Source organism: Anser cygnoides, chromosome 1, assembly GCF_040182565.1.
Source record: "Anser cygnoides isolate HZ-2024a breed goose chromosome 1, Taihu_goose_T2T_genome, whole genome shotgun sequence".
Taxonomy (NCBI): Eukaryota; Metazoa; Chordata; class Aves; order Anseriformes; family Anatidae; genus Anser; species Anser cygnoides.
In genome coordinates this window covers 72,235,753-72,262,678 of record NC_089873.1, presented here as the reverse complement: position 1 = coordinate 72,262,678, position 26,926 = coordinate 72,235,753, and the positions used below count along the sequence as shown (strand labels likewise).

At 41.9% G+C, this 26,926-nt stretch overlaps 3 protein-coding genes across 5 annotated transcripts in view; 1 reads left to right on the top strand and 2 right to left on the bottom strand.

The window, feature by feature from the left end:
• Positions 1–2,816, bottom strand: part of LRP6 (LDL receptor related protein 6) — a 122,024-nt gene extending 119,208 nt beyond the window's left edge. The window contains exon 1 of the mRNA XM_013172840.3: positions 2,478–2,816. Within this exon, the coding sequence (XP_013028294.2) occupies positions 2,478–2,532 (55 nt within the window). The 5' untranslated portion in view covers positions 2,533–2,816. The remainder of the gene's footprint in view (positions 1–2,477) is intronic.
• A 111-nt stretch (positions 2,817–2,927) lies between these two features.
• Positions 2,928–26,926, top strand: part of BORCS5 (BLOC-1 related complex subunit 5) — a 104,344-nt gene continuing 80,345 nt past the window's right edge. Inside the window, exons 1-2 of the mRNA XM_013172846.3 lie at positions 2,928–3,276; positions 6,390–6,499. Of these exons, the coding sequence (XP_013028300.3) occupies positions 2,984–3,276; positions 6,390–6,499 (403 nt within the window). The 5' untranslated portion in view covers positions 2,928–2,983. The remainder of the gene's footprint in view (positions 3,277–6,389; positions 6,500–26,926) is intronic.
• On the bottom strand, positions 15,045–26,037 carry MANSC1 (MANSC domain containing 1). 3 transcript variants are annotated; one of them, XR_010832533.1, is made up of 4 exons: positions 25,777–26,037; positions 24,884–25,024; positions 18,559–20,453; positions 15,045–15,162 (listed from the first exon to the last, which is right to left on the bottom strand). XR_010832533.1 is itself a non-coding variant. In XM_066999849.1 (4 exons), exons 3-4 carry the CDS (start codon positions 25,002–25,004, stop codon positions 19,459–19,461), a joined length of 1,116 nt encoding a protein of 371 aa, XP_066855950.1. In that variant the 5' UTR covers positions 25,005–25,024; positions 25,385–25,475; positions 25,777–25,916; the 3' UTR covers positions 15,045–19,458. The 3 variants fall into 3 exon arrangements, 2 of the variants coding, with proteins under 2 accessions (XP_066855950.1, XP_013028298.3); XM_066999849.1 differs by adding an exon at positions 25,385–25,475 and having other exon boundaries at positions 15,045–20,453; positions 25,777–25,916; XM_013172844.3 differs by having other exon boundaries at positions 15,045–20,453.

The following is a 26,926-nucleotide window of genomic DNA, read 5'->3' as shown; positions in this document are numbered from 1 at the left end:
GTGCATGTTCTGCATGATTAGGGTTTAAAAAACAAAACAACAGCAACTGCATGCTGACTGGAGAGTTATTTCTGTAGGAAAAGTAAGCCAAGAATACTTGTGAAGGCAGAACTACCTCTTTAACACTTTTTAATAAGTTGAAACCTGTTTCACAGATCTCTGTAGCTCCCTGACAGATGTGATGCCACTGCTGTTGCCTCTCTGCAACTGCCAGCTACCTCTACCAGGAACTGCATTGGTTTCACAGCTGCCATGAAGAACATGCAGCTGCCACAAAGCAGGTCTTGCTCCTTCCCCCCGGTACCCCCGGGGAATGGCTTCAAGAAGCACTTGGGACCAGGAGAGGAGCACAACAGCTGGGCTGCGGTGTGGTTCAGGGTGTTCCAGGAAAGCAACCCCTTCCTCCCATCAGCCACAATATGAGGGGGGGAGGGGGGGGGAGGGGAACACAAACAAAAACCCAAGCACACAAAACCTCCACAGCTGGCTGTCATGACAGTAACCCCCCCACCTCCTACAAATCTAAATACCTGCCCTTGAAATGTCAGTAGGGTCTGGCTTATCACAGTCCTCCGAGGTGTTTCTGTCTCTGGCTAGTAACAGCCCGGTACTTCAAGCCTGTACTAGTTAACGGGGTGCTGCACTTCCATGCTACCAATTTTATTCCTTTCCTGCTTGGTAAACCAGCCTACCGTAGTTTCCTTACACTAATAATCATGGCTCAGTTGTAAACCTCTGTCCGTTTGTGTTGTGTTGGTGGTTTAGTTTGTTGCTTTAAGCCAGTGAGAACAGGGAAGCGAGTTCTCTAAGCAGAGAGGATGCTGTAGCCCACCCGTATACCAGTTTCTGAGTTTCAGTCTCCAATACTGTTGGCTTGGCACCCCTCACAGCACTGAATTCACAAACCAAACAGCAGACTTCGTAACTTTACCTCTACTTCCACGTATAAATGTATTCATACTGATACTGGCACTGCCTCTGCCTCATTAAGGAACTGCTGACACCTCTTATGAACTCAACACATCTCGTTTGAACCAATTCTACCTGCACAGATTGTTTACTAGGGAGGACGTATGCATTAAAATTTGATTTGTTTGTTTCTTCAGAGTTCATCTGTTCCTGTTGTTTATATCTACATAAAGTAATAATAACAATCAGGGAATTAATATTATGCCACAAATAGAAGATTATGACTCCAGGGAGGTAATCAAACAACAGGAACACATGAACACAGAAGAAAGAGAAGTGCCGTTTGGATACAAGTGTCCTTGGCAATTGACAAAGGTGAGAGAGGAGAAGAGATAACAGCCTAAACGGTTTATAAACTGAATGTTTCTTCAAAGTTTCTTCTTAAGCATCATCAGGTATGCAAAAAACTTCGGTAGGACATCACTAGCTTGAGATTAATTTGAAGAAGTGACTGTGACCATGCTGATACTGCGTGACAATATGCATCCCAATGATTTCTATGCTGTCATTTGGACTGCGTTAAATGGCAAGTGAGAGCCAAACGAATGGTTTATTAGGACCAGGTATGATCGTGACATAATAAAATGAACTAATCAGGAAACAATTCCTCTCCATGCTCTGTATCCAACTTTACTTTTGAAAATTGAGGTTTCGCTGCCACAATAGGAATACAAAATGTGACGCAGTCCATTTAAATAAGTATACTTGTATCTTCACAAACAGGATACAATATGGCAAACAGATGCATAGAAGAAAAAAAAAAGGGGGGGGGGGTATGGAGGAGTGGAAAATTTTTGTTTTCCAGAGTGCCGAGCAACTGGCTACTGAGCAGTTCCTTCAGCCTAAGCCACCTTTACTCTGGCTTTTATCGAAACTCACGGATGTCGATGACAGACTAATTTTCGACATTAAAGTGCAGTTGACTAACTATTAGCAGTTAACCTCTTCCCTCATCTAGGGAAAAACATAAGGGCAAGAGGATGGATGCAACCACCACAGGTGACTTCTCCCCAGCAGGAGCCAGCACGGACCCTGTCGCTGAGTTCAGCGCGTTCTCCAAGGGCGCCTCGGCTGTCTCCCCACGAAATCCCACAGACCAAGAAACCGCCTTGGAGAGGGGGGGTGGAACAACGATTTCCCGGGGTGCCCCCAGTGACACCCCCCGGAGCTACTCGGGGGCCTCTGCGCAGCCCCGCGAGCGTTGATCGCGACCCAGCAAACTTCTCCGGGGTCCCGGCAGCGACAGGAGGAAAATCATTTCTCCTGCGGCCGGCGCGGCGATGCTGGCGTGACATTTGCGGTTTTTTGTTTATTTTATTTTAATTTATTTTTATTTTATTTTAAGTTAGAGGAGACAACAATGCCGGGAGGGGTGCGGAGCACTGCCCCCGCAGCGGGCCCCGCCAGGCCGCTCCCCTCCCGCACGGGCAAACATGGCCCCTCGCAGCACAGCCGTCAACTTTTCCCCTGCCTCCTCCTCCTCCTCCTCCTCCCGCCTCCCCGCTCACCTCTCATCAGGGAACAAAAACTGCAGGCAAGCAGGCTGCGCAGGACGGCCCCCATCTTCCCTCGCTCCGCGCTCTCACCGGCGGGGCGGCGGCGAGGAGCAGCACCCCCGCTGCCCGTTCATGCTTCCCGGCCGGCGGGGAGAGGAGGAGGAGGAGGAGGAAGAAGAGAAGGAGGAAGGCCGGGGCAGCGAGGCACCCCCTAGCAGGCCGCTCGCCCCGCCGCGCCGCCGCTCTCCCCCATGCCGGCCGCCGCCTGGCCGCGGCCGTTCGCCATCCACCCCCCGAGCCCGAGCCCGAGCGCTCCCCGCGGCTCCTCCGGGCGCGCACAGGCGCAGGGATACAGCCTCCTCCTCCTCCTCCTCCTCCTCCTCCTCCTCTTCCTCCTCCCCCGGCCGCCGCGCCCCGCTCCCCGAGCAGCGCCCGCCTCCCCGGGCACGGAGGGAGGGACGGCTGGAAGGAGGGACGGACGGAAGGAGGGACAGAAGGAGGGAGGGACGGACGGACGGATGGGATGGAGGGAGAGAGGGAGGGATGCCAGCGCCGCCCACTGCCCGCTCGCTCCCCCCCAGCGCACGCACACGGCCGCGGCGGGGCCCTCCGTGCCCGCGGGGGGCAGAGGGGGTCGGCCCAAATTCCTGCGGGGCTACCGCACGCGTGGGGCTCCCCGCCTTTTCTCTCCCTCCACGCCGTTTTTAGGGAGCAGCGCGGCTCGGAGAGACGCCGGCCCGGCAGGGACGGGACTACTTTCGGGCACGGAGCGGCGGCACAAAGGCGGCAGCTCCTCCTCCTCCTCCTCCAGGTGAAGGCCGTCCCTCTCCTGCTGCCCCCTCCCGCACGCCCGTTTCTTAGCGAAACGAGCAGCGAGCGCACCGCAAACTGCGGGACGTGGCCACACAGCCCCGCTTGCAAAAAGGCGTCCCTCTCCTGCCTTGTGCGCCACGGGAAACAATCGCAGCTTCCTTGAATTTCCTCCCGTTTTTTCCTCCCCTAACCCGTTTTCCTGAACCTGCTTCAGGAGTTTTCCAAGGAAACACAGTTTCCTCCGGTTTTCCAGACCTGCTTCGGGGAGGTTTCTCCAAGGAAAACCCACTTTCTGCAAGGAAAACCCAAGTCTGAATGTGCACGGCTCCCTCCCAGCCTGTTGCAGCCCTTTGCTGGGGTGATGCTGTGAGGCAGAATGACTTGAAGCAAAATTTGAAGTCCTTGCCCCCAGAAGTCTGTATTGTTCTCAAGGTTATTAGAAACTTATGGAAATGTTTAACTTTTAATTTCGTATCTGTTGAACATGTATTTTCGTAGCTTTTCTTATGATTACAGTAGGAGATAACATCTGGGCCAGATTAAAAGCCCAGGCATCGTAGACTGACTCTAACATCAGGCTCCTGCAGTCATGTGATAATATCAGACTTTCAGCTTTTACTAGGGGGAAAAAAAAAAAAAAAAAAAAAAAAAAAAGCAGTCAAAACTTTTTACATAAAGAAATATATATCCAACCTTCAAGGTTGTTTACTTTTTTTTTTTTTTTTTTTTTAACAACTCAAAAGCAATACCTGCCTAGGGGCAGGTCTGCATTACCAAACGTTGTCCTTGACCCTCTCCCGGATGAAATAGCCTCCCCTTTTACTGCCATGTCAGCCGGGGAGATAAGCAAGCTCAAGCAAGATCCACGTGGATGGTGGAGGGCAAGGGCTTCCCCTGAGCAAATGTACCAGAAAGTAGATAAACCTCATCTTCCCCGTGTCATCACAACCAGCTTTGCAGGGACAGTCAGAAGGAGCACAACATTCAATTTATTTTCACTGATTAGAATCAGAGAGAAATAAAAGGAGGATTTTTTTTTTCCTTATGGTACATGCTCATAATTTTGTATGATCAGTGATTAACCTCTTCTGGAGTATTGTGAGTCTATCGTGAATTCTTCATATCTTAATAATGTAATGCACAGCTGAGGAAAACCTCAAGCCTGAACCTCTGAATCACACAACACATTTCTCTACATGCTGTTCCCCTAGCATCTTATCATTTTTTGGCTGGAAACACGCTGGTGTCTCGACTGTCTCCCTTGGGAGCCTGATCCCCTGCCTATTTGCTCTAACATCTTCCCTGCAGTCCAAGCTGGCTGGTTTTATTTTTAGCTTTCAGACATTATATGCTGTCACCCCTTATGCTGGTGCATTTCACCGTTTTCCTATAATTCAAGCCTTTTCCTTTCCTGATAGGATTTCCTCTAAGTCATTTAATGATTAGTGGCTTCACTTGCCTCTGCCTATCCCTTTTCTCCACACCCTTCCTAGAGACAGTCCTCATCTCTCTACTCAAGCCTAGGTAGCTTTTTTTAAACCCATTTTCTATTCAATGCTTTGGATTCAAGACCAAACCTCTGTTCTAACTGCTTCTTGGCTTTGATTCTAGTTCATACACATAGATTTAACTCAGTCATAGCAATTTTTACAAAGAGGAGGCAAGAAGAGAAAACACAGAGAAAAGCCTCTGATAGGCGGGGTTTCTCTGAAATGATTATGCTGCTTATATGAGTTTAAAGTCAGAATGAAGTAAATGAGAGTAGAGAGGGAATGTTTCTTCTGTTGGAGCGAGAAGCTCGTCTTGTTGGGTACGATCATTTTTATTGACCTTATGAACAGAAATCTTCGTTTGCTGGTTTGAATCCCATCAAAGGCTTCCACTGTTGAGAAGTCTACACAGCCTTCCCCCCAGACTTGGATGGTGATTCAGTGATACCAAAGCTTTCACATAGGTTTCTTTATGCTCAGGTTATTTCCCTGTTTTGGTTCCTAATGCGGCCTCACAAGCAGTTCTGTCAGGCACAGAGGACAGCAAGGAGCAGCAGCTGGGGCTCCTGGAACCAGTAGCAACAGCCGAGGTCTCTGCATCTTTGAACGGTGCCCTGGGTTCCAGGGAAGTCAGTGGGATCCTTTGTAGGACTGGGACTAAAGTCTCTAATGAGCAAAAGCTGCTAAGATGGCTGCTCAGCAAATGAATTTGTGGCTGCCCACATCACAGAAACCACTATCATAATTAGCTCTCTCACTGAATGTCTCAACAAGAATGAATGGGCATGGCGTGGTGAAATCCTGGTCCCTCTGAAGTCGATGGCAAAACTCTCACTGACTTCAAAAGGGCACAGATTCATACTGAAACTCTAGCTCAAGTTCTCTCTTGCCCCCAGCAGGAAAGACTGCAGCAAAGTAGTTTAGGAAATGGGACATGACGTAGTGACGACTTCGCCAGTGTTGTCTGCTAAAACCATTTTGCAGATATAATAAGACACCCTGACTCCCAGGATCATCGCCTTGCCATTTCGCTTAGGTCGTACAGTTGATATTCATAAACAAAAGTACTTCATCCAACTCTTTCCCAACACAAGATCAGCTCTAAGAAATATGATAGATATGCCTGACAAGGTTTATCCTGTTCCAAGAGCAATGGATTCACCATAGTGTTACTCTTTTGATGAATAGAATACCTGATCATCATCTATCCCTTCTTAAAGTTCAATTATAAGCCAAACTACCTTTTCCCTCACCTTTGGTCCCATACCATATCAACTGCATCTTTTCAACAGGACTTGGGCAGCTTGAGAGCAGATTTCTTTGGATTGGTAGCCATTTCTCTATTCCAGAAATTTTCTCCAGGCTGGGAGACCTCATTTATCTTCACAGCTACTGGCTGCAGGGCTCCCCACAGTGTGTCAAAACACAGAAAAAATAGCATTGTTGCTACTTCTGTGGCAATTTTCCCCTCAAACATCTAATCAAGTTCCTTTTTTTTTTCTTTTTTTTTTTTTTTTAATCATAGAATTAGAATTTCTTCTTCTCCTTGCTCTTCAGTACTACATATTTTTTTCCCCATTATGTGTAACACCCATTCTTTCTTTCCCATCTCCTCTTCCAGAATATGTTGCCTGGTGCCCAGGATGAGAACTGCATTTCTTTGTGCTGAAAACATCCTTACAACAAAAACTTCACAGAGGAGAAGGTGCTTGAGTTCAGCTGAGCATACAGGTAAGTTAGTCCAGTGGGAAGCCAGTGATAACCCCAAGGGGGAATATGAAACAGATGACTCCAAAGGCTTGGACATTTTCTTTACAACTTTTGAGGAGTGCTTGGACTCCTGCTGATGGTGCATCCAAGGTCAGGCTGTTCACCTACTACCTCTTTTCTCCTGTTACATCTGCCAGGGAGTTGAAAACAGCACAGCCTCAGGATATGCTCCTTCAGCTGTAGCAGCTGTAGGTTCAGTGTGAACCATGTAGGATTCTGATTTTAATTTGGCACTGCCCACCAGACCACAGGGCAAGTCCAATACTTTCCTTATGAATATTTAGCCATGGCTACATTTCAAAGCCAAATTATAAAAAATAATGTCATTTGAGAAAGTTATAGTTCTAAAATTTGTAAAGTACTGTAATGCTAGGTTGATACAGCTAAAACATCCTTTTAAAAGAGATTGCATTTCAGGCTGACAGACACCAAAACACTATTTCATTTTAGTTTGCTAAGATTTTCAAAAACAGTCAGCATCTGGGCTCTATTAACCATAATGTGCGTGCATTTTAAGCAACAGCAATTTAAGAATACTTTCTTTTCAGAACCCTTTCATGGAGCTCAGCATTTTGCAATACACATCCACAATATTTACCAATTATGCTTTGCACTGTAGCCTTTGAAGTCTAAAAATTAGTTACTGGTAAAGGATTGTACATTTGTTCACACTATTTTAGTCACAGGGATTAATGACTAGAATTTATGCCTATGGTCAAGAAAGGTAAGTCACTGTGTCACAGTAATTAACAATCGTTCACGCAGCACTTCAATCGTTATGCAATATACACATTGTGACACACCATTGGTGTGTAGGAAAGAGCTCATTTGCAATATATTGAAATATTTGAAGTAACCACTTCTGGGCTAAAGTGCAGTACTAGAGAAGTGCATGGGAAAGCTGCAGTTTATGACAGGGAAAGAGAATCATTGCTCTCCAATTCGAACTCTGGGGAGAATATAAGTATATAATATATCTGTATCTTTATTTTATATATTTATATTTAACTACTCTGCAATTCAGCCAAGACACTAAGCACCTCAAGAAAATGACTATGTATCATCAACCGTGATACCACTTCAGAGGTTTTGTTTTTATTAGCTGTTAGACAAGTCCTCAAGATAGGCTAGACAGTTACACGCACGCTTCCTCAGAGTAGAAAAGAGTGCCCTCTAATGGTTAACGTTTAATATCTACGATGTTATTGTCAACCTCCGTTTAAGTGATTTGGAAGGTAAGATCACAAAAATGAGAGATGTTGTAGCAGTTTGCTATTTCAAGGAAAACCAAAATCTTTTTTTTTTTTTTTACCCTTTTAATTAGGTAATAATTAAAAATAAGGGTGGAGTCACATGCTTAACACATTTTTCATTAAATTAACATTTCCCAGGATTTCTCAGAGAAATATTGTTGCCTTTGACAATTCAGAACTGTTATCTCTACTGTAAGTTTTATGTTTTACTGTGGTGATCATATTTCAGGGCTTGGAAAAGTAGCATGCAGGTCATGTATAAGTCCTTAGGTTATTTCAGAATCAGGCATTTGTGAATGCCCTAGAGCAGGACACCACTCTTCTATGCATAGAATCATAGAATCACAGAAAAATTAAGGTTGGAAAAGACCTTCAAGATCATGTGGTCCAACCATCACACTACTACCAATGTCACTCACTAAACCATGTCCCTAAGCACCAGGTCCAACCTTTCCTTTCAGGCCAGGGTGCCGAACCAGGGGATCGTCCAGTTCCGTGCCTAGGTCCCATGCCACTGTCCAGTTCATTTCCATGCCTGGGTTTGACACTGCTATCTGTTTTAAGGTCATGGCTGGGTCCCACACTGTGTTCTGGATGACAGGCACGCCTCTGCTCCACGCGGCTCTCTGGCTGGTGCTCCTGTCCTCGCCCCATGCCGCTGTTGCGCCAATGGTTAGGCCCAGTCCCCCATGTCGCTGTATGGCTGAGGGGGCAGCCTGCTCCCTGCATCGTTGTGGTGCCACTGGTACTGCTTATAATAAGTGTCTGTGGGCTGCCCACCAGAGGTCCCCTGGGCACTGGTGTCTGTTGTGCCACAGGCGCTATCCCTCTGCCCATGACACTTCTTCTTCTCGTTAGGTGCATTCCTTCTCGGTGCTTCCTTGGACTGCATCGCTGTCCTCACACACCAAGGAGGCCTGCTGCTCACCTTACTCTTCTAGTCTTCTTTCTGCCACACGAGTTGGCTGTCAGAGTGCCTAGAAGCTCAGCGAATGGTGGGCCACCTGCAGAGGTCCTGTTTTATAGGGCCTGGAGCAAAGGCGGGGCAGTGATGACCACTGTGACCTCAGCAAGCCTCTGTGATGGAGTGGCCCACGCGTGGCCAAAGGTGGCTGTGTTGGGAGCAGCCTGGAAGATGCCCTCATGTGGACAAGGAGGAGCGTTGGGGTGGCTGACGGACCCTTTTCTGGGGCTGGCTCCCCCAGGCCTTTTGGCTTGCCAGAGAGAAAGGCTGCCCCTCAGCCACAGGGACTGCCTTCCACCTCTCATCCTGTGCCCTGGGTTTATTTTTAACAGTGGTTTTCAGGTAATTAAAATTAATTTATGGAAAAGAACAGAAGCAAGGTGCATCTTCAGCCCTAATTACCATGTGCACTTTGTGCTCTGAGTGAAGAATTTCTTCCTCACATCACATCTAACCTAAATCTCCCCTCCATTTGTTCAAAGCCATTATTCCTTGTTCCGTCGCTACTCTCCCTGAGAGAGTCCCTCTCCAGCTTTCTTCTAGGCCACTTTTATGGGTTAGGTTAGGTGGCAAAACTGCAGGACCTTGCAAATTGCAGCCTTATGTACCTTGTTCCACATGACGTTTTCCAGCTCAGGCTCTAGCCTCTCATCAGGGTAACACAGAATCATATCATCATTAAGGTTGGGAAAGACCTCCAAGATCATCTGGTCCAACCATCCCCCTACCACCAATGTCACCCACTAAACCATGTCCCTAAGCACCACATCCAACCTTTCCTTGAACACCCCCAGGGAAGGTGTCTACCATGATCCCCAATACCTTTACTGCAAACATCACTTCCAGCCATCTGGTTTCCAGCATCTACTAGTACATGAGATTTTCTCCTCTCCAGGTGCAGATCTCACTATTTGCTTTTGTTGAACTGCACGATGTTCCTGTCAGCTCATTTCTCCAGCCTGCCATACTGAGATTATTTAATTTCCTTAATGATTAAAGTTTATTATTGCTGAAGAGTCACTGCAAAACACATGAATTGCTTAATGTGCTTTAAAGCTCTCTCTTAAGTACAAGAAGATGTCTTAAATGGGCTTCTAACATTTTGCTGTTATTTTATAATACATGAACATGAAGGCAGGTATTATCAGTCTTAAAGACTTATTTTGAAGAATTAATTTAAGGAGTCTTTAAGAATTTGATCTCCAGAAGTACAAAATATTCTCGCCTCCAGAAATGGTAATAAGGATAGCTAATTCCTTGCTAGATAAGGCTAGGGCTAGCTTTGTGACTCAAGGTCACACAGGCTATGTACATTTGGAGACCCTGTGGCATAATAGGAATGTATCTACAGAGTGAAAAAGTTCATACAGATGATCCATTGTTCACAATCCTTGCATTTTGGAGGACTTTCCTTCAGATGAGGTCAAGTCCCACAGATCCCATGCCCACTAGTGGCTGAAGAAAAACTGATGTAATCTTAAAATGTATCTTTCAGTTCAGATTCATCATAAACTACAAGGACAAAATCCTTACCTTTTCTTCCTTCCTTTCTTTTTCTTTCTCTTTTTTCTTTCTTCTTCTGTCTCCTTCCTTCCTTCCTTCCTTCCTTCTTTCCTGCCTTCCTGCCTTCCTGCCTTCCTTCCCTCCTGCCTGCCTTCCTGCCTTCCTGAAATCAACAAATCACAACGCTGATAACAGTTTTTATTAGTCCTTGTTCACTTCATTTCAACTAATGAAATCCCAAGATAATTGACAGTGGTTGATTCTATAGTCTGTCCTTTTTAAACAGGCCTTGCCTGTTCGCTTAGTGAATATCTAAATATATCTTAATATACTTAGTGAATTTCTGGTTTAATGGAATCATATTGATCTTTGAATCAGAGCTATAGGACTTGGAGGGAATTGCCAAATTATCTCCTCTGCCACCCTATCAACTGGCAACAGCACTGTAAACACCTAAGCCTCTACAAAAGATGTTTGAAATACAGGCACAGGATAGCAGAAAGCTTCACACACATTACCCCTTGGCACTGGCTAAAATATCTCCCATTGATTTCATTGTCTGCTAGAGAAGGAATTAATCTGGATTCTTAAACTTCCACTGTTTCTTTATATAAAGATTTCTGTGGTTTATGACCTGTAACTCATTCTTCATGTGATGAGGGATGGAAGATGTGATTATGTATGGCTGAAGTCTCATTTGCTGCTTTTCCATATCTATTAGTTCTTTGAATAATTTCCTTACAGCATGGACTTTGATAAAGACTCTACCAGTATGCCTGGCAATTAAATGTAGATAAGTGAGAAAGGAAAACACAGAGAAAGACCCCCCACCACACACACATACACCCAATATATTTATTAAAAGACTTGTGCCTGCTATAAAGCTATTATTAAAGAATCATCATATTCAGTATTGGATTAAATAGATCCTATTTTCTCCTTTGAGGAAAAAAAAGAAGTGAATCTATCCAATCAATTTCTCTTCCTGCCCTATTTCCCCACCTCTCCAACCAAGCCCACAAAGATAGTAGTTGGTCACATGGATCTTCAAATAAAAGACAGAGAATTGTGTTTGAATAGCCCTGGCTCATAAAGCTCTTTCCAATGCCTTTTTCAGTGCCAGAGCTTTGCAGTTAATGCAACTTCTGCCATTTTTTTTCCTTACTATAATTGTGAAAAATCTAATACCTTTAGAATGATTTGAAAAGAGCTTACACAGAACAAAATCCCTATTTAATCTTGGCATATTAAGAAATCTTTTCTTTGAACAATACATGTAAAATGCTATTTTCACCCAAACACTTTTCTTTTAAATAAAAAAAGCTCTAGGAGTTGAAAGAACTGCCAGTTTAGAGCCCTGTCTTCATTTGTGGTTTAGGAATCTTAGCACTTTAGGTCGGGGAAGCATCAGTGAGGATATGTGCTTCCCATGGTATACTGTGGCAGTAAATTGCAAATGCAGTATATCAAAGGCGTCCCGGTCACCATTTTAAAAACAAAACCAAAAACAAACAAACAAATGAAAACACATACTAAGAAACAATGGGAGCCAAAGACCCAAACCACTTAAGGATAGGCCAAAAAAAAATGTTTGTAGAGCATTGTGTATACCAGTTATTTAGTCATTGTTCTCTCTCCATCTACCACCCCTCAGTTCTGCACATACTATAGCTTTTATGAAGCAACAAGGTTTGGGTAATCTGCACTTGTTCTCTATTTACTCTGCTGAGTGATCACAGTGTATAAGCAGAAGAGCTCTACCTTTTGGCCTCGTTTGTTGCCCCAGCAGCCTTCCCAGTTTCTACACAGGAATTTTCCAGTACTCTACTATGCATCTGTCAGTTCTTTTTACTATTCTTTCTGATAGCTACATGCAATGGCTTATACTTACACGAACACAAAACATTTGAGGCTCCTGCCAACAACTTAGCTGGAACACTTGTCATAGCTCTTTAAGACAAAGGACAAAATCTGCTTTTTTTCTGAGATTCTAGTTTTTTGTTTCAGTAGATGCAGAAGGACTGCTTCATGAGTAAAAAGCACTCAACACTGCAGTGCTGGCTCCTCAACATAAATATCACCTATTAATTGTTTTGTTATATAGATGCTATTTCAAACAAATATTTCAAAGCAAACCCCAGCAAATACAAGGGCAAATTCCCGTTTTCTTTCCCTGAGTGAAACCTCTACTCTTGAACGACATTAGCTCAACAACGGAACAGCTGTACAGAAAAAGAGGATAAAAGTCACTACTGATGGTAATAGGATAAAAACTTGAGTTGAGCTGAGTTAGAGATTCAAGCAAGACTTATTAAATTTTAGGTCAAATGCCAAATGAGAAATATGCAAAGTCATTCCTGGAGTGACCTGTCTAGTTTTACCAGGCCTCTTAAGAGGCCTGTAGCCAAGGTAGTTGCTAATTGGGATTTAATCAACATTGAATCAGGTGAAAATTAAATAAATGAAGAAAATGAAATCAGGGACAGTCAAAAAGCTATAAATTTTACCCCCAAACCAGACCTCATTTTTTAATTCACCTTTCAAGCCCACGTTTCTCCTACAGTCTCAGCTGTACCACAGGTGTCAGCACAAGTACAAGAACCAGGGTCCCGCTTGGAGAAAATTACCACTTGCCAGCTGATGCACGGTAACCTGCTGTTGTACAAGGTCATGGACCCCAGGCGCCACATCTACCCACTTCAGTTCAGTCTGGATTGCTGCCCGGGATAACCTTCTTCTATGTTTCAAAATACCTGATGTTCTGCAGGGTCAGGAGACTTTCCAGACATACAGAACTAAGCTGCAATTGAACTGCCTGTAGCATGGAGCATTTTTTGATTGCTCTTCATGTCATTGTTAGTGTATGCAGACTAAGTTCCTGGAAATCACTTTAGTTACCACTTAATGAGGTAGCCATTGGAGAATTCTGCTGTCACCAGTGATACCCATTTTTGGCAACTGAAAAAACATCATGGCATACTGTCAAACCCACCCTTGAGATGGCGTCTCCAACAGATATCTGGAAAAGCTTATACTCTCTCCCAGACATAACATATGGATAGACTTCAGTGTTCAGGCTTGTCACTTTTCAGAATATACCAGCCTTCACAACATTCATTTGAATGGCATATACCCTTGTTTTATACACTTGTCTGCGTAGGAAAGCCACATGTGTATCTTGTTAAGTTTAGTAGTGAGCAGCATAGTCTGAGCTGTTCTCACTTGTTTAAAACTATACCTCACAAACAAATTATTTCTGGCCTTTCTAAAACAGAGTGCTCTGTAAAGGCAACATATATAGCATGTGCCAAATCTGGATTCTTTCCAGAAATAGTGCCTGATATATCACATGATGGAAAAACATTTGAACTCCTTATTTCATGCCCTGAAACAAAACAAGGAAAACATTGTCGTAGTTAAATAATCAGAAGCAGATGGGAAAATTGTCTTCAGATTCTTTCATAACTTTTACCTCTGGGCTGAGAAGTCATGTCATCCTATAAGGGAATTGTTTTGGAAAGTTATGAGCCACTAAGTGGGAAGACTTGACTTAAAGCCATAAAAAATGTGCAGGAGGACCTCCCACATTAATAAGTGGGAATTGCATGCACAAAGACAGCGCAGTGCATGGCCACCAAAGTACAGAGATCATCTCATTCATGACTTGCTTGGACTACTACACAGGAGAATTTCAGTAGTGTCAGTGGAACTGGGATTTAGGAGTAGGGAAAAAAAGGCTCTTTCATAGAACCAAACAGAAAAACTTACTCAGAAACTAACTAAACAGCAGGCAAACCTATAGGAAGTCTGTGTCATAGTGTTTCTCTACCATCTTCCTTGAACAAGAATAAAGATCTGAACTTTGTACAAATTTTCAACTTGTTCTTGAGAAAAGCTACAAAAGTCACAATGTCAAAGCCTGAAAACCAGTGATCATATCACTCTTTCAGTATAAGTAGGGGGCACAGAGAAAATCCAGTGCTGCTCCCTGCGGCTTTTGAATGTTCAGCCAGAACTCTATGAAATTCAACTGCTGCTCTGATGTGGCAGGTACCAAATTGCCTCTGCAAAATGCAGTCCATCCCTGTAGACAGACAGCCCCTTCATGAAGTTTAAGCTACCTCCAGAGGCTTCTGTGCAAAAAAATAGAATAGAATAGAATAAAATAATATAAAATAAGATAAAATAAAATAAAATTAAATTAAATTAAAATAAAATAAAATAAAATAAAATAAAATAAAATAAAATAAAATAAAATAAAATAAAATAAAGCCACAAATGAGTCCAAACTCAGGCCTGTAACAAAAAGTTATGCACTCCATGCATTACCAATAAAACATGTTAAAAAGAGCACGTAGCCACCCTCACCATCCTAGCATTTTGAAGAAACATCTGTGTGTTCTTCAGGGTGACATCTCAAATGAACAAATGTGTCAAAACATGTCTATGGTTTAGCCAGTCTAACCTACAACATCTTGAAATTGTTCTGGATGTTAACTGCCTGTTAAATTTCTTTGAGAAAAGAATCTGTGCACTACTTGAGAGTGAAAATTACCTGATGACTAGTCCTGGGTATTTCTTCTGTTGTCAGTAGGTTGGAAATATTTATTTTATTCTAAAAACAATGCAAAACAAGAGGAAGATTGATTAGAACATCTCAGACATGGCATATTCAAACTCTTTTTGGTATGTGAGACAATGAAAGGACAGAAAACTTAATGCACAAGCCTCAGATTTTACTGTCCGTGAAGTAAGCCAATAAGCAGAAAACAGTGATCAAGCATAGTTGTACTGAAACTTAAAAATGCATTTATTTGTTGTTTATGATATCTACCAAACACAAAGAGGAAGAAGAGCGGCAGTTGTATGCTTTGTATTTTGATATCCTCAAGAAGTGAAGAGACCTAGGGAAGAAAGCAAATTTAGACTGTGAGATTCAGCATATGTAGGCTTCCTGAAGATGAAGAAAAATTTTCAATATATCCCAATACTTCAGGGTATCTATCCATCAAGGGCCTGATAAGGCATGTGGGAAAGGCATGTACACTCCTTAAGGGATTTTTATTTTTATTTTTAATGATGAAGGGATGCAGCTGTCCTATAACTATCTATGAGTAGGGAGGTGTAAAAGTATATTATCTGTATGGGAACAAGTAATGCATAGGAAGTGCCCAGCAACCTGGGCCAATTTTGAGAGTGTGCCAGAGCACAAACTAGACTTCTGCTATAATAAGTTGGAGACTGTTGGCTGTGGTAATGGCACTTTGAACTATCAACGTGTATCTATCAGGTGTATCAGCATAGAGTGTGGGACAGTGGGTGTAAGCTGTTATCTAATGGTATCCTCAGATTCAAATCCACTTGATTTAGTTGGTTAGTTAGTAATCGTTTGTTAATAGTTGGTTGGTCAGTAATTTACTCAAAAGAATCCTATGCATAAGCATTTCTTACTCCTACAGGAATTACAATAAACCAAAGCACTATTTGGAGAAAACATGCCATTAGGAGTTCGCAGCCCCTTAAGGTAGTGACCAGGTGCTTTTCTCATCCATCTCAAATACATCTGCAATTTAGCTTGTTATTTCTTTATGATTGTTTGCAGTGGCTATAAAATTTGTGCTTTCTATTTGCTTTAGTGTATAACACCACAAAACAGTTTTGTTCAAGCCATTCTGTATTTACACACCTCATGTTTGCTCAGCACCGTAAAATCTCTACATGAAACAAGCAGCTAAAGCATTTATGACACTCTCCAGGTGATTAAAGTCAGTCAGCTTTTGGTCTTGTACCCTAACATAACTGATTGCATTCAGAAAGAGCCACCCCAAGTTTGTCTTCATATCACACTGGTTGATAATCAAGTTACATGATTCCAGTTTTATTTTTATGTTTTAAGTAAGGCACTATTGTTTATTTTCAGGGTGGGAAGACTATCCCTTATTTTCTCCCTACTACACGTAGATCTGTTTAGTTCCTAAACCATCTGCAAAAACTCGTTGCTGCATGGTCATTTCATACCAGGGAGAATGGTGCACTTGTAAGATCATAGGAGCTGTCAATGGAAAAAGAGTGCACAGAAATTTTAAATAAGCAGTGTTGAAAAGCATAACAAACTGAATGAATTTTTACAATTAGTCCAACTCACTCCTTTCTCTTTCATAACACATAACTTTCTTTCTCTTTCATCACCCACACAAATAAATAAGCTCAAAAATGCATATAATTAAGCATCACAGCTGAAAGAATGATGATGGGAAATCTCTCTCCTGCTCTATTAACTGACAATGCCAATATTTGACTAAAAATACGATCTGGTTTAATATTTTTTAAATGTAGAAGAAAATACGCTTAATGTTTTGCTGTCTTCTACAGAAGTTCACTCCTGCTATATGATGTAGTAAGAAGTTTAAAAAGTGTGTATATATAACCCTCCACCAAGAACCTTCCCATAAACAAAACAGTTTTCTAATAAAACAGTTTTGCACTGAAATAGCCATTGATTGGAAAGTTAAAAAACAATCTAGGTAAAACATTTTTAAACTGGCATCCTCAAATTTGCCAATTCTAGTTAATAAGCTGTTGTTGCCCTCTGGTGTTCAAACACAGCTTGTAAAATCCCCAACAGAATGATCCAGGCAGATCACCTAGCAATTCCCTGTTTGATCTTAATCCAAGACAAATGGGTGGCAAATACAAAACAAAATAAAACAAGCAAAGTGTTTCGGTACACCTACCTAGAACATACTTTTCTCAAGCATAAACATTTGTTGTTGTGTTTTTTTTGTTTGTTTGCTTTTTTACTTTTTTTTTGTTTTTCTGTTTATGTTTTGTTTCTGTTTCTGTCTTGTTTTCTGTTTATTTTGCTCTGCTTTCTCACTGAATTAGTCACGCTACACATGCAGCTCACTGCTTTGCTTCTGCCATTCCCAGTGCTTGATATATGTTGGCTGTTTGGGTTAGAGGGTAATGTTTCTGATGATATTAGCCAAATTCAGGTCTAGTGCTCTGAATGACCCTGAGATATGTCCTCCTGCCTTCTCTTGAATCTCTCTCTGCTGTACTGTACTGCATCAATTACTGCCAAGCATCTCCCCCTCCAACAAATTAATTATTACAGCCAAAATACACAGTGAAGATTCAGGGGTTGTTCTCAATACCTCTCCTGTAATCAGTTGCTGTGATGTCATAGGCAATGTAGAAGGCTTCTCACCAAGTTGTAATTCATTTTAGAGAAAACCTCAGATCTGTGCCTGCATTTTTCAGCCCACAACTGAGCCCAGTACTTATCATTTTATTAACCTGTTTCCCAGAAATGTTTTTCTTCCTCATCATGTTCCTTGATCACAAACCTTTAAAAATACCTAGTAAAAATAAATAAATAAATAAAAAAGCAAAGAAACTGAGGTTAAACAAAGCGTAGTCAACAGACAAGCCAATGAACTTGAGATACTTTTCTTTTGAAAATTTGTTCATTTTTAAGAGGTTATCCAGAATGTTTTTCATTTAGGTATTATCAAGCGTAAGCAATGCAGAAGACTGCTGTTTTTGTATATAGCAACTTGCAACTCCTGTATAGTAAGAATTCAATTTCTTGACATAAGGAGCACTGACTTTTCTTTGATCTTTGAATAATGGAAATTTCAGAGAATTTTCTGCATAAAGTTATTGTTAGAGCTCTCAGAAAACTTGCCTTAAGGGCATTTTTGGGTCTTGCTTGCTTCCCACTGCACTAAGCTTGACAGATCTAAGAACCTCTTGGACGTGAGTCACTTTTCATAAATTGTAGTAGATCTATTTCCTTGTATTCATGAGGCACCCTTCCTTCTCTATCTTGATACTTGTAGTTGATTATGCTGCCTGCCACACAGATAGTTTGATATCTAGTGTTTCATTCTAAAAACAGATTTAGATGGGGAGGTGGGGGTGAGTGTGGTGAATAATATGAACTGGAGGTTGTGTAGCAAGCAGCAGATGTGCACAGATACTCACTTGTCTCTTGTTCCAGAGGCAAGGAAATATAGATCAGCTGTGCTTATTACCAGTCATATGAATATGACCCCAGAAGTAAAAAAGGTGTACTTTGAGAGCAGGGAGAGTTCTACAAGTTCAAGAGGGACAGCAAGTCTGGCTGTGTTACAAACAGCTCTTTCGAGAGCCACTAGCCTGGTGAGGGAAGTAGGAGAATGCTAGAAGCAGAAAGATAATGCGAGCTTGTTCATCTGCTTCTGTGACTATAGGAAACGTCATTGAGGTTGGGACCCTTGTACAACATAATTTTCCTTTAAAACTTTCTTACTTACTTTCAATCTCTCTAGATGTTCAGAAACGGGAGACCCCACCTTTTCTGTATCTTCTACCAATAATACAGCTGTTATCTTCGCTCAGTTCCCCCACAAGTTTCCACCTGCTCTACAATCAGAAGTTGAATCTCAACTGTTATGGGCTTAGGTATATCAGAACAGATTCTTTCTTGTGCATATGCTGAGCTTATCCCTTGCTTTTTTTCAATTTATTTTATATGATGAGATTTTTTGACACATCCTGCAAAAACTCAGTGTGCTGGAGGGCAGTGATCTCTTTGGAAAAGGCAAACTCAAATTTGCAGCATGTGGTTTTTGTGCAGATAAAAGCATTCAGGATACACATCAATAAACTAAATGTAGCTAAGGAAAGTTAAGTATACTACAATTTTTACTCTTTGTACTTAAAACCATTTGGATGCAAAACTCTGCTACCAAGCACTCCTTTAAGGCCCAGATACAATAAATAGGATGTCAGATACAGTTGCACAATGCCAGACAATTGTGTAACACTATGGCAAATAAAATAAATTGGGGGCAGATAGCTTTGAAAATGCTCATGCACTGCACAGCTACTAATTTTACTAGGTTTACTAGGTTTACTTATGTTACTCTAGTCACAGAGTATACTCATGAAATTCTTTTTCTCCTTAAACATAAGAACTTTTTTGCTTATCTTGGACTTGAGTGTTTATTTTTAGAATTTAGTAATAAATCATAGACATTATATTTCAGCATAGAAATAGCAGTTCTCTTCCCCACCAAACCCATCTGCTGCTTTCCCATTAGTGACCAAAAAAGAATACATCCTCTTCTAAGATTTCAATATTTCCTATTCAGTCTCAAAGTAATTCTCTCAAAGATAAGAAATGCTCCTAAAAATCTATTCCCCTTGCTCCATCATACATCAGCATACATTCCATTGATCAAGTAATCCAGCCTAGTATAATGTCTCTTCTGAAGAGATTCATGCATTTTCTTCCCCATGAATGCAACAACTAGTAGCAAGAATATCACCCCAAAAAGTAAAGCTGCTACAAGTTTGCTTTTGTCTTCCAGCTGAAGGACACCTTTCCTTCTCAGAGCGCTCTCTGACAGGTAGCTTTCTGAATCAGATGGGTCATAATCCTGATGGTTGTTTTGGGAAGCTAGGGGAGAACCACTAGTAGACGGGGCAAAATCTGAAAAAGAGAGGAGGGTAACATGGCTGGTATCATTGGAAGAGGCAAGTGTTGGCTCAGGAGGGATGGCTGAAGTTCTGAGCTCTGATGTGGCAGTAGCTATTCTGGAATTTGAGGTCACCCGCTTGGTTGTGGAAGTAGAAGCAGAAATTGTGGGACTGGAAAGAGGAACACGAGTAACAGCAGTGCTGGCAGCAGTGATACCATGTTCAGTTGTAGCAGTTGCAGTGTGCATAAAGGTAGCCCTTGTGGTGACAGCACTAGGTTTAGCACCGCCAGTAGGTGGAGAAGTTGTATGAGATTCCAGCCTGGTGATACTTGTAGGCAGAGGAGAAATGGTAGTACTGCTGGGTCCAGGAACACCAGGCTGAGTGCTGGGGAACAAAGCAGAGGGGTTTCCACTTTGAACATTAGAAGACGTATTTGGCGGCAGATTAATTTCTTTCTGCCTTGGGATGGGTTCTAAGCTCTCAAGATTGTTGGCCATTTGTGATTCAGGAAAAACTGTATGAAATTCAATATTGTCTAAATGTTTGTCCACGTGGTCTGGGAGTTCAGATGCTTGATGGAAGACAGATTGCTGCAAAGCAGTGGTGTGATTCTGATGGCTAGTCAGACTGTGAGAAATATAGGATCCAGCATCCAAAGGCAAAGAGTATTCATTCAAATGAAAGTCCTCATTTTTTAGGGAAGTGTCCTCCAGGGCTTGGGTGTCTGGAAACAGAAAGGAATTATCAGTATTTAATGACAGAATCTATTTGTGACTACCACAGGCTTATTCTAGTTACTTATATTTCATAGTAAGAGACATATCAGGGAGCTCCAGAAAGTAATGACTAATCAAACTGAAGCATCAAGATCTTTTCTTTAAAATATGCAGTGACTTTTAAATTCTGTCTGTCATAAGACCTGTCAGCCCCAAGCATGGACACATCAGACTGTGACTTCCGCTTCTTACAAAATTTACATGTGAAGAGCAATCATCCCAATGTGATTTTTATACTCATACATCATGGATGTATTTATTTAGAGGTGAAAAGTAGATTAAGCCCATTGCCTTTAAACCATTCTACAGTCTGTCAATTAAGTAGATATTACCAACCTCACTTTTGTCAGATGTAAGCATTTCCACCTACCCAAGATAGTTATATACCCCGCTTTCTTGTTATATCCAAACATCCCATGATTGTTTGATAGAATTCACTTCACATACCATAATTGTCTGATGATACAAGGTGACAATAATATCCCTGTTTTATAGACTGGGACCAGAGCAGAGAGTCTGAGTGACTTTCCCAAAATCATTTAAGAAAACAGTGGCAACCTAGATGTCATGATGACAAGTCTGTTAAGGTCCAGGGTCTCCTGGAATTAGCATCTGTGAGTGCTTTGTTGCACTTAGCTGCACTTTGCTGTGATTTCATTCACATGACTATGTGTTGTTATGATATTTTACTACACAGATGAAGTGTCCTTGGGGCTTCTATTTACAGACAAGGTAGGAGCAGTTCATAATTTCTCTGAGATTTTTCATCCTCAACTGTAATAAAATGGTTTGTATTCCTGCAACTGTATGGTGCAGAGCAGTGATCCAGGCTTGTTCACTTTGCAAAATACATTTCTGATCAAAGTACATGGCCAACAAGGGACATAAGATTGAATGTTTCTCACATAGCAAACTTGTTAAATGAATACTGCCATAGAAAAAAATTAAAGATTCTAATATCTTGCTGAGAGAATGCAAACAAATTAATGGTTGGACTTGACGATCTTAGAGGTCTTTTCCAACCTAAATGATTCTATGGAATGTTGCACAAGTTCTCTAAATGTATGGTAATGACAGTGAATTCTGTTTTTCCAGAATCAAGGTAAAATACACTTTTCTGTACAAATCCAGCTATATTTCAAGAGTTTACTAGTCCAATTTGCCCTGTTAGATAGAGAGTTTTAGGAGTCCCAACCATACTACTCAGTGCTAAGGAACAAATAGTCAAAGAAACTTGTTGCTACCAGATCTCCAAATGTCCATTCTTCCACTTCCCCGCCCCCCCCCCCCCCCCCCGCCCCAAACTGTACACATACTGGTCTGTAGGAAAGACTTGGGCTTCTGTTGCCACGCTAGAAGAAAGACACTGCTCCAAGAGTCTCTGAGGTATCTGAAGTAGACTGCATGTTACCATTTCTCCAGCAGTCAATGTATATTGCTTCCAAACCAGGTGGGGGAATGTCAGTTAATGGAATTTGGAAGCAGAACAACAGCTTTCTGTAACAGAAATTCAATACAATTGATAATCTTAGCTGTTATCTGGTTCTACACAGATACAAGAGAGAGACTTTGGGTGAACATGAATTCTTAGAAGGACTGACTAACTGGCACAGGTCGTGTCCTCTTTGTCATCATTCAGCAGCCTCCCAGAACATTTAAGAGGGAATGTGCTTTCACTGTAGTTCAGACTCCCACTCTTCTCTTTTACAGAAACAAAGAGATTTATTAACTGCACTGGAAATGAAATAAATAATAACAATAATAAAAAAAGTCCATGATATTCTCATTGTCACTTGCTTCTCAACTAGGAACTCTTATCTAGATGGACGGATTTATTTCAGTTTTATTATACATACACAGAAGCCTAATTGGCTGCTGTTTTAAGATTCCTCCAAAAAACAAAGTGAAAAACAAAATGAAACATCCCCTCCACAAATGGCAGTGCTTTAAATAAGAGCACAGCATTTTGAACCATAGATATCCATTTTTATCCTAACCTTCTAGTCAGGCACCAGTCTGTTAGCAAAGTAAAATTCTAAACAGAGATAATAGACTCCAACCACAAGGTCTGACTTACAGGAAAAAACAAACAACAACAAAAACATTTTTTCTTAGAAAGTGGCTTTAAATAACAAAACGTTCAGGCATTACAAAATAAGAAACTGAAAAGACAGCCAAACTCTCAGCCGTGTCTGCAGTTCTGAACACATCTCCCCACCAGCAAGGAAATGGCCTGTCACAACCACTGAGCCAGTCAACAACTCCTTTTTCCCCATTCCTGATGCACTCCCATGGCTTCATCCATGAGTTTAAATAAACTGATGTAGTGTGACAACTACAAAGCACTTGCAGCATGCTGCATGATCTTCAGTTCACTCACCTGGGCAACAGCTAAGAAAGCATGGAGCATTCACGCAGCATTCAAAGGACAAAGTGTGAGGGCAGCATGGGGAAGCTAAGCTGAGAGTCCTGTACAGGAGTTAAGTATCATTGCTGTTCTACAGCACTCAGATTAATTAATATAACTGCTTGTGTTAACTAATTCTACTCCACAGATTCAGAATCAAACACTGACTGTGTAGTATTCTCTGTCTCCACTTTAGATTACAAGCTCCCAAATGCAATTGCCAACAAATGTTGTGCTAGGTACAGCTGTGGTGCTAGCACAGATACACGTGTTGATAAGAAAGAACAAAGGCACTAGACAAGTCAACCTTTAAAAAGAGATTGAAAAAAATAAAGTGGTCCTGATGGCATCTCAAAACCAGTAAACCACATTAGAAAACAAACCTTAGGTGTCAATATTAAAAACAAAATAAACACCTCCTGAGCAGACTTTTGATAGAATCTACGGGTCTTGCTTGGCTATCTCAGAGAGTGGAAAAAGACAGCTCCACAAAAGTACATGAATAGCAGAAACCAGATTTTTTCCCCCACCTCCAGCACTAGCTCTTTGCCACTGGAATCAGGAAATGTTTTACTTCCCAAGTTACAGGCTGTTTCCATGAGTTAACAAGTTGCAGGAATAGTTTAAAAGAAGAAAAAGGAAAACTTTATTATTAACATTACTTCAGTATTTGAAGTTACTTTATTAGCAACAGAGTATTTCACCCCTTTTAGTTCCTGTTTCAGTGTAACCACCTGGAGATTCTCATTTTAAAAACCAAAGCTTTAAATGTTTGTCATTAAGAACACCACTCAGATGCTACCTTTGAAAGCTTACTACGAACCTGAGGTAAATAAGCTAACAGCAACTTTTTGGCTAACATTAAATGAGTATTAAACCTATATGCAGGACAAAAGCACAAGCACAATTACATGCTTTGTTTCTTTGCATTCCGTGTGTTCCTCTAGGGTAGAAAGAGCTAGAGTAATAAATGTGGTTGTAATGATAATTTTACATGCAATCCATCTGTTGCACACCACTTTTGCCCAGTTCCAGTGTGACTGTGCCCACACAAAAGTATTTGGTAATATTATGTGAATAATCTTTTTACATATCCTGCTGTTGCTCCCTTTATAGTTTCTTGTGGAAAAGTTCTCTTTTTCAGTAAAAGTTCAGACTCTTGCAATACAAAATTTCTGCTCTCTCAAGAAGCCACACTGAAACCACCTTGTGAACTCTTGGCAGGAGGACCATCTAATTATCAGCTTCTTATCTGAGCTGCTTCTTATCTGAGCTGTTCAGACTGGTCTGGTGCAAGTCAATGCCAGTCAACAAGTAAGACTTGCTATTAAAAATCCCACAGCACATGACAGATAATGAGAAATTTGTGAGTGTGCAGCCCACATGCCATGAAGCTTTGAGTTTAGTCAGTTTGCATCTGTGCTTCAGGTTCCCTAACTGAAAAGAGAAAATAATGATTACTACCCCCAATTACTCGCTAACATCACAGTGGTGCTCTGAGGCTTGCCTAATATTTGCTTGCTGTTTCTGCTTGTATCTATATGGTACTCATCAGCGTTGCCTGAATCCTTTGAATACACAGACGGCTACAAGGGCATCATATTTCTATTGCTTTCAGCAATACTCTTCAGTATTATGTACAGGAAATTGTCCTTGACTAGAATACATCAAGATGGAAGAAGCATTTTTGTTTTAAGCAAAGGAGAACTATGAAGAATTCTGAACCTAATGTGAAGGAATTTCATAATGGTTGGGTTGTTATTCCAGCCAGGAAGCTGAGCTCACGCAGGTGCTCACCAAACACTTGCCTATCCATCTCCCACAGAGCAAAGAATGACGTTGTAAAATTAGAATGCTTCGTTTAAAAAATTTTACTAAAAACGCAACCCCCAAACATTACCCAGTCACTACTGAAAAGACAGAGGCAAAGGTGATCTAGTGTGGGGAGCAGTGTCTTTTCCTATTATTTACCTCGAGCTATCTTGTAGCTAACAAATCCTGCTGCAGGTTTCATTGGACAGGCCTCTGTGCTTGGGCAGTAAAACAGGTAGCAGTTTGGATGTGTCCCTGTCCCTCGAGCATCAAAAATCATGAAGTTACACTTCTTGTCTCCTGCAAAACAATATATACATATTTCAGCAGCAAGAAATCTTTATAGCATTTAATAATAAGTTCAGTTAGTTAAATTATGTTTTCCTCATGTGTTGAAGAGGAAAACCACTAACATGTAACATTCCTAAAGGAAAACTACAACATATAACATTCCTACAAGAAAAACAACTCAAGACTGCAAAAGAATGGCCAAAGGCCAACATGTGAAACGTCACACCTTCCTCTTCCTGTACAGATGAACATGAGGAAATAATTAGTCTAATCTCTCATTCTCCCTTCACACATACCACGTTGGCACCACTTTACGTAACAAGATTTTGCTTACAAATCATGATAAATCTGAAAACCTCCTCAGTATACCTGTGGATATACACCGTTCCCATCCTATTAGGGGGCACTTTTAACTGGCTTCTTTTCTACTTGCTGCTGTGCCTCATACCACTCTAAAAGCCTGATGAAAAAAAAAAAAAAGTTTCAGAGGAGCATAAGCACTCTCATTTTTGGCTATAATGAACGTAGCACAAACTGATGGTTACTTCGCAGAGTGTCTGCTGAATTGAGATGATGCCTCTTGGCTTTTGGGAGCCTGTGTGGTTGCAGCATGTAAAACGACCTCCATTTCTGTACCGCAGTTATTTTCCTGAACACTCTGGTATCAACAATCTGGTATCACATGAAGCCAGGCAGGACAGCAAAGTAATTCCCTAGGTGCTCACAAGCAGTAACAGAGAAAGGCAGAGGGGGTCCCTTACCTGGCAGCCCTTTTCCCAGGCAGCAAGCCCTCATACACGCCTCCGGAGCCGAAGCATATACCGGCTCCGCTCCCCTGATGCCTGCGGGGAGGGCGAAGCTGATGTCGACGATGGCGTTCTCCTCTTTTTCCGCCGAGCAGCCCTGGCCGAGGGCCGGCCGGGGCGCCAGGCAGGCGAGAAGCAGGATCCGGAGCCGGAGGCCGATGCCCGCCGACATGGCCGCCCCACAGGGTCCCACGGCCGGGAGGAGGGACGAGGGCCGGCCCGGGGCCGCCGCCTTTCCCCCCGCCCCATCTTGCCTAGCTAATGCTTTTCCTTTGGATATTTTCAGCTCCTCCTTTTATTTTTAGGTAGCTAGGTAGTTAGTTTAGGGCAGTGTTAGTTAAGTGGCCCGGAGGGTAAGGAACGCGGCAAAGGGGCAGTACGATATAGTCCTTCTTTTTCAGCTATCTCGTCCTGCATCATACTTAGAATAACATAGTTATTTCTGCAACTAAAGTAAATGTCCTTCTTAGGGGTGGTCCATTACATGAAGAGATACCGAAGGACAGATTACTTTACACTGCAATGGTTAGAGTAAAATAATGAAAACAACGAGTCCTATAGGACTAAACACCTGGATGCAGATAGGAACAACTGCAGGTATATGTATACATATGTTTGTGGGTATTCACACTCACATTCACTAAATATATACTTAGTTCCCAAATTAGTCATTGTAAGCCACTCTCGGATAGTGTAAGAGTGTGACTCCGGACCCAGTCATATTTCCCAATGGCAGCAGCAAGGCACAGGGGACTGTGCCTTTCCTATGGGTACTGCATGCTGAAGCGGCACGCTGCAGGTGTCATCATCACACAACCATCATATATATATATATATACACTAACATAGATATATATAGCTGTACACTCTGAGTAGTTTCAGATACATTAACTTTGCTACTACTACAGAGGGTTTGTGTTATGTCCACATTAGAGGCAAAATAAAGAATTCACTACCACATCAGCCACATTAAAAATACACTTTTATTGTCATAGTGTTTCCAATTATAAGACTTCATGTGGCAGACATGTACAATTGTTGATAGGTAAATTAAACTTTTCCAGGGGTGTCAGTATGCTGCACATTCACACTTTTACAGTAATAA

Bases quoted from the DNA above. Each gene is read 5' to 3' on its own strand.
- MANSC1 (XM_013172844.3), bottom strand. From the start codon at position 25,993: ATGTCGGCGGGCATCGGCCTCCGGCTCCGGATCCTGCTTCTCGCCTGC. The intron at 25,025-25,776 runs GTAAGGGACCCC...ATTGTTTTGCAG, and splicing joins CCTGGGAAAAGGGCTGCCAG to GAGACAAGAAGTGTAACTTC. The intron at 20,454-24,883 runs GTAAATAATAGG...TTCTGTTTCCAG, and splicing joins TAGCTACAAGATAGCTCGAG to ACACCCAAGCCCTGGAGGAC.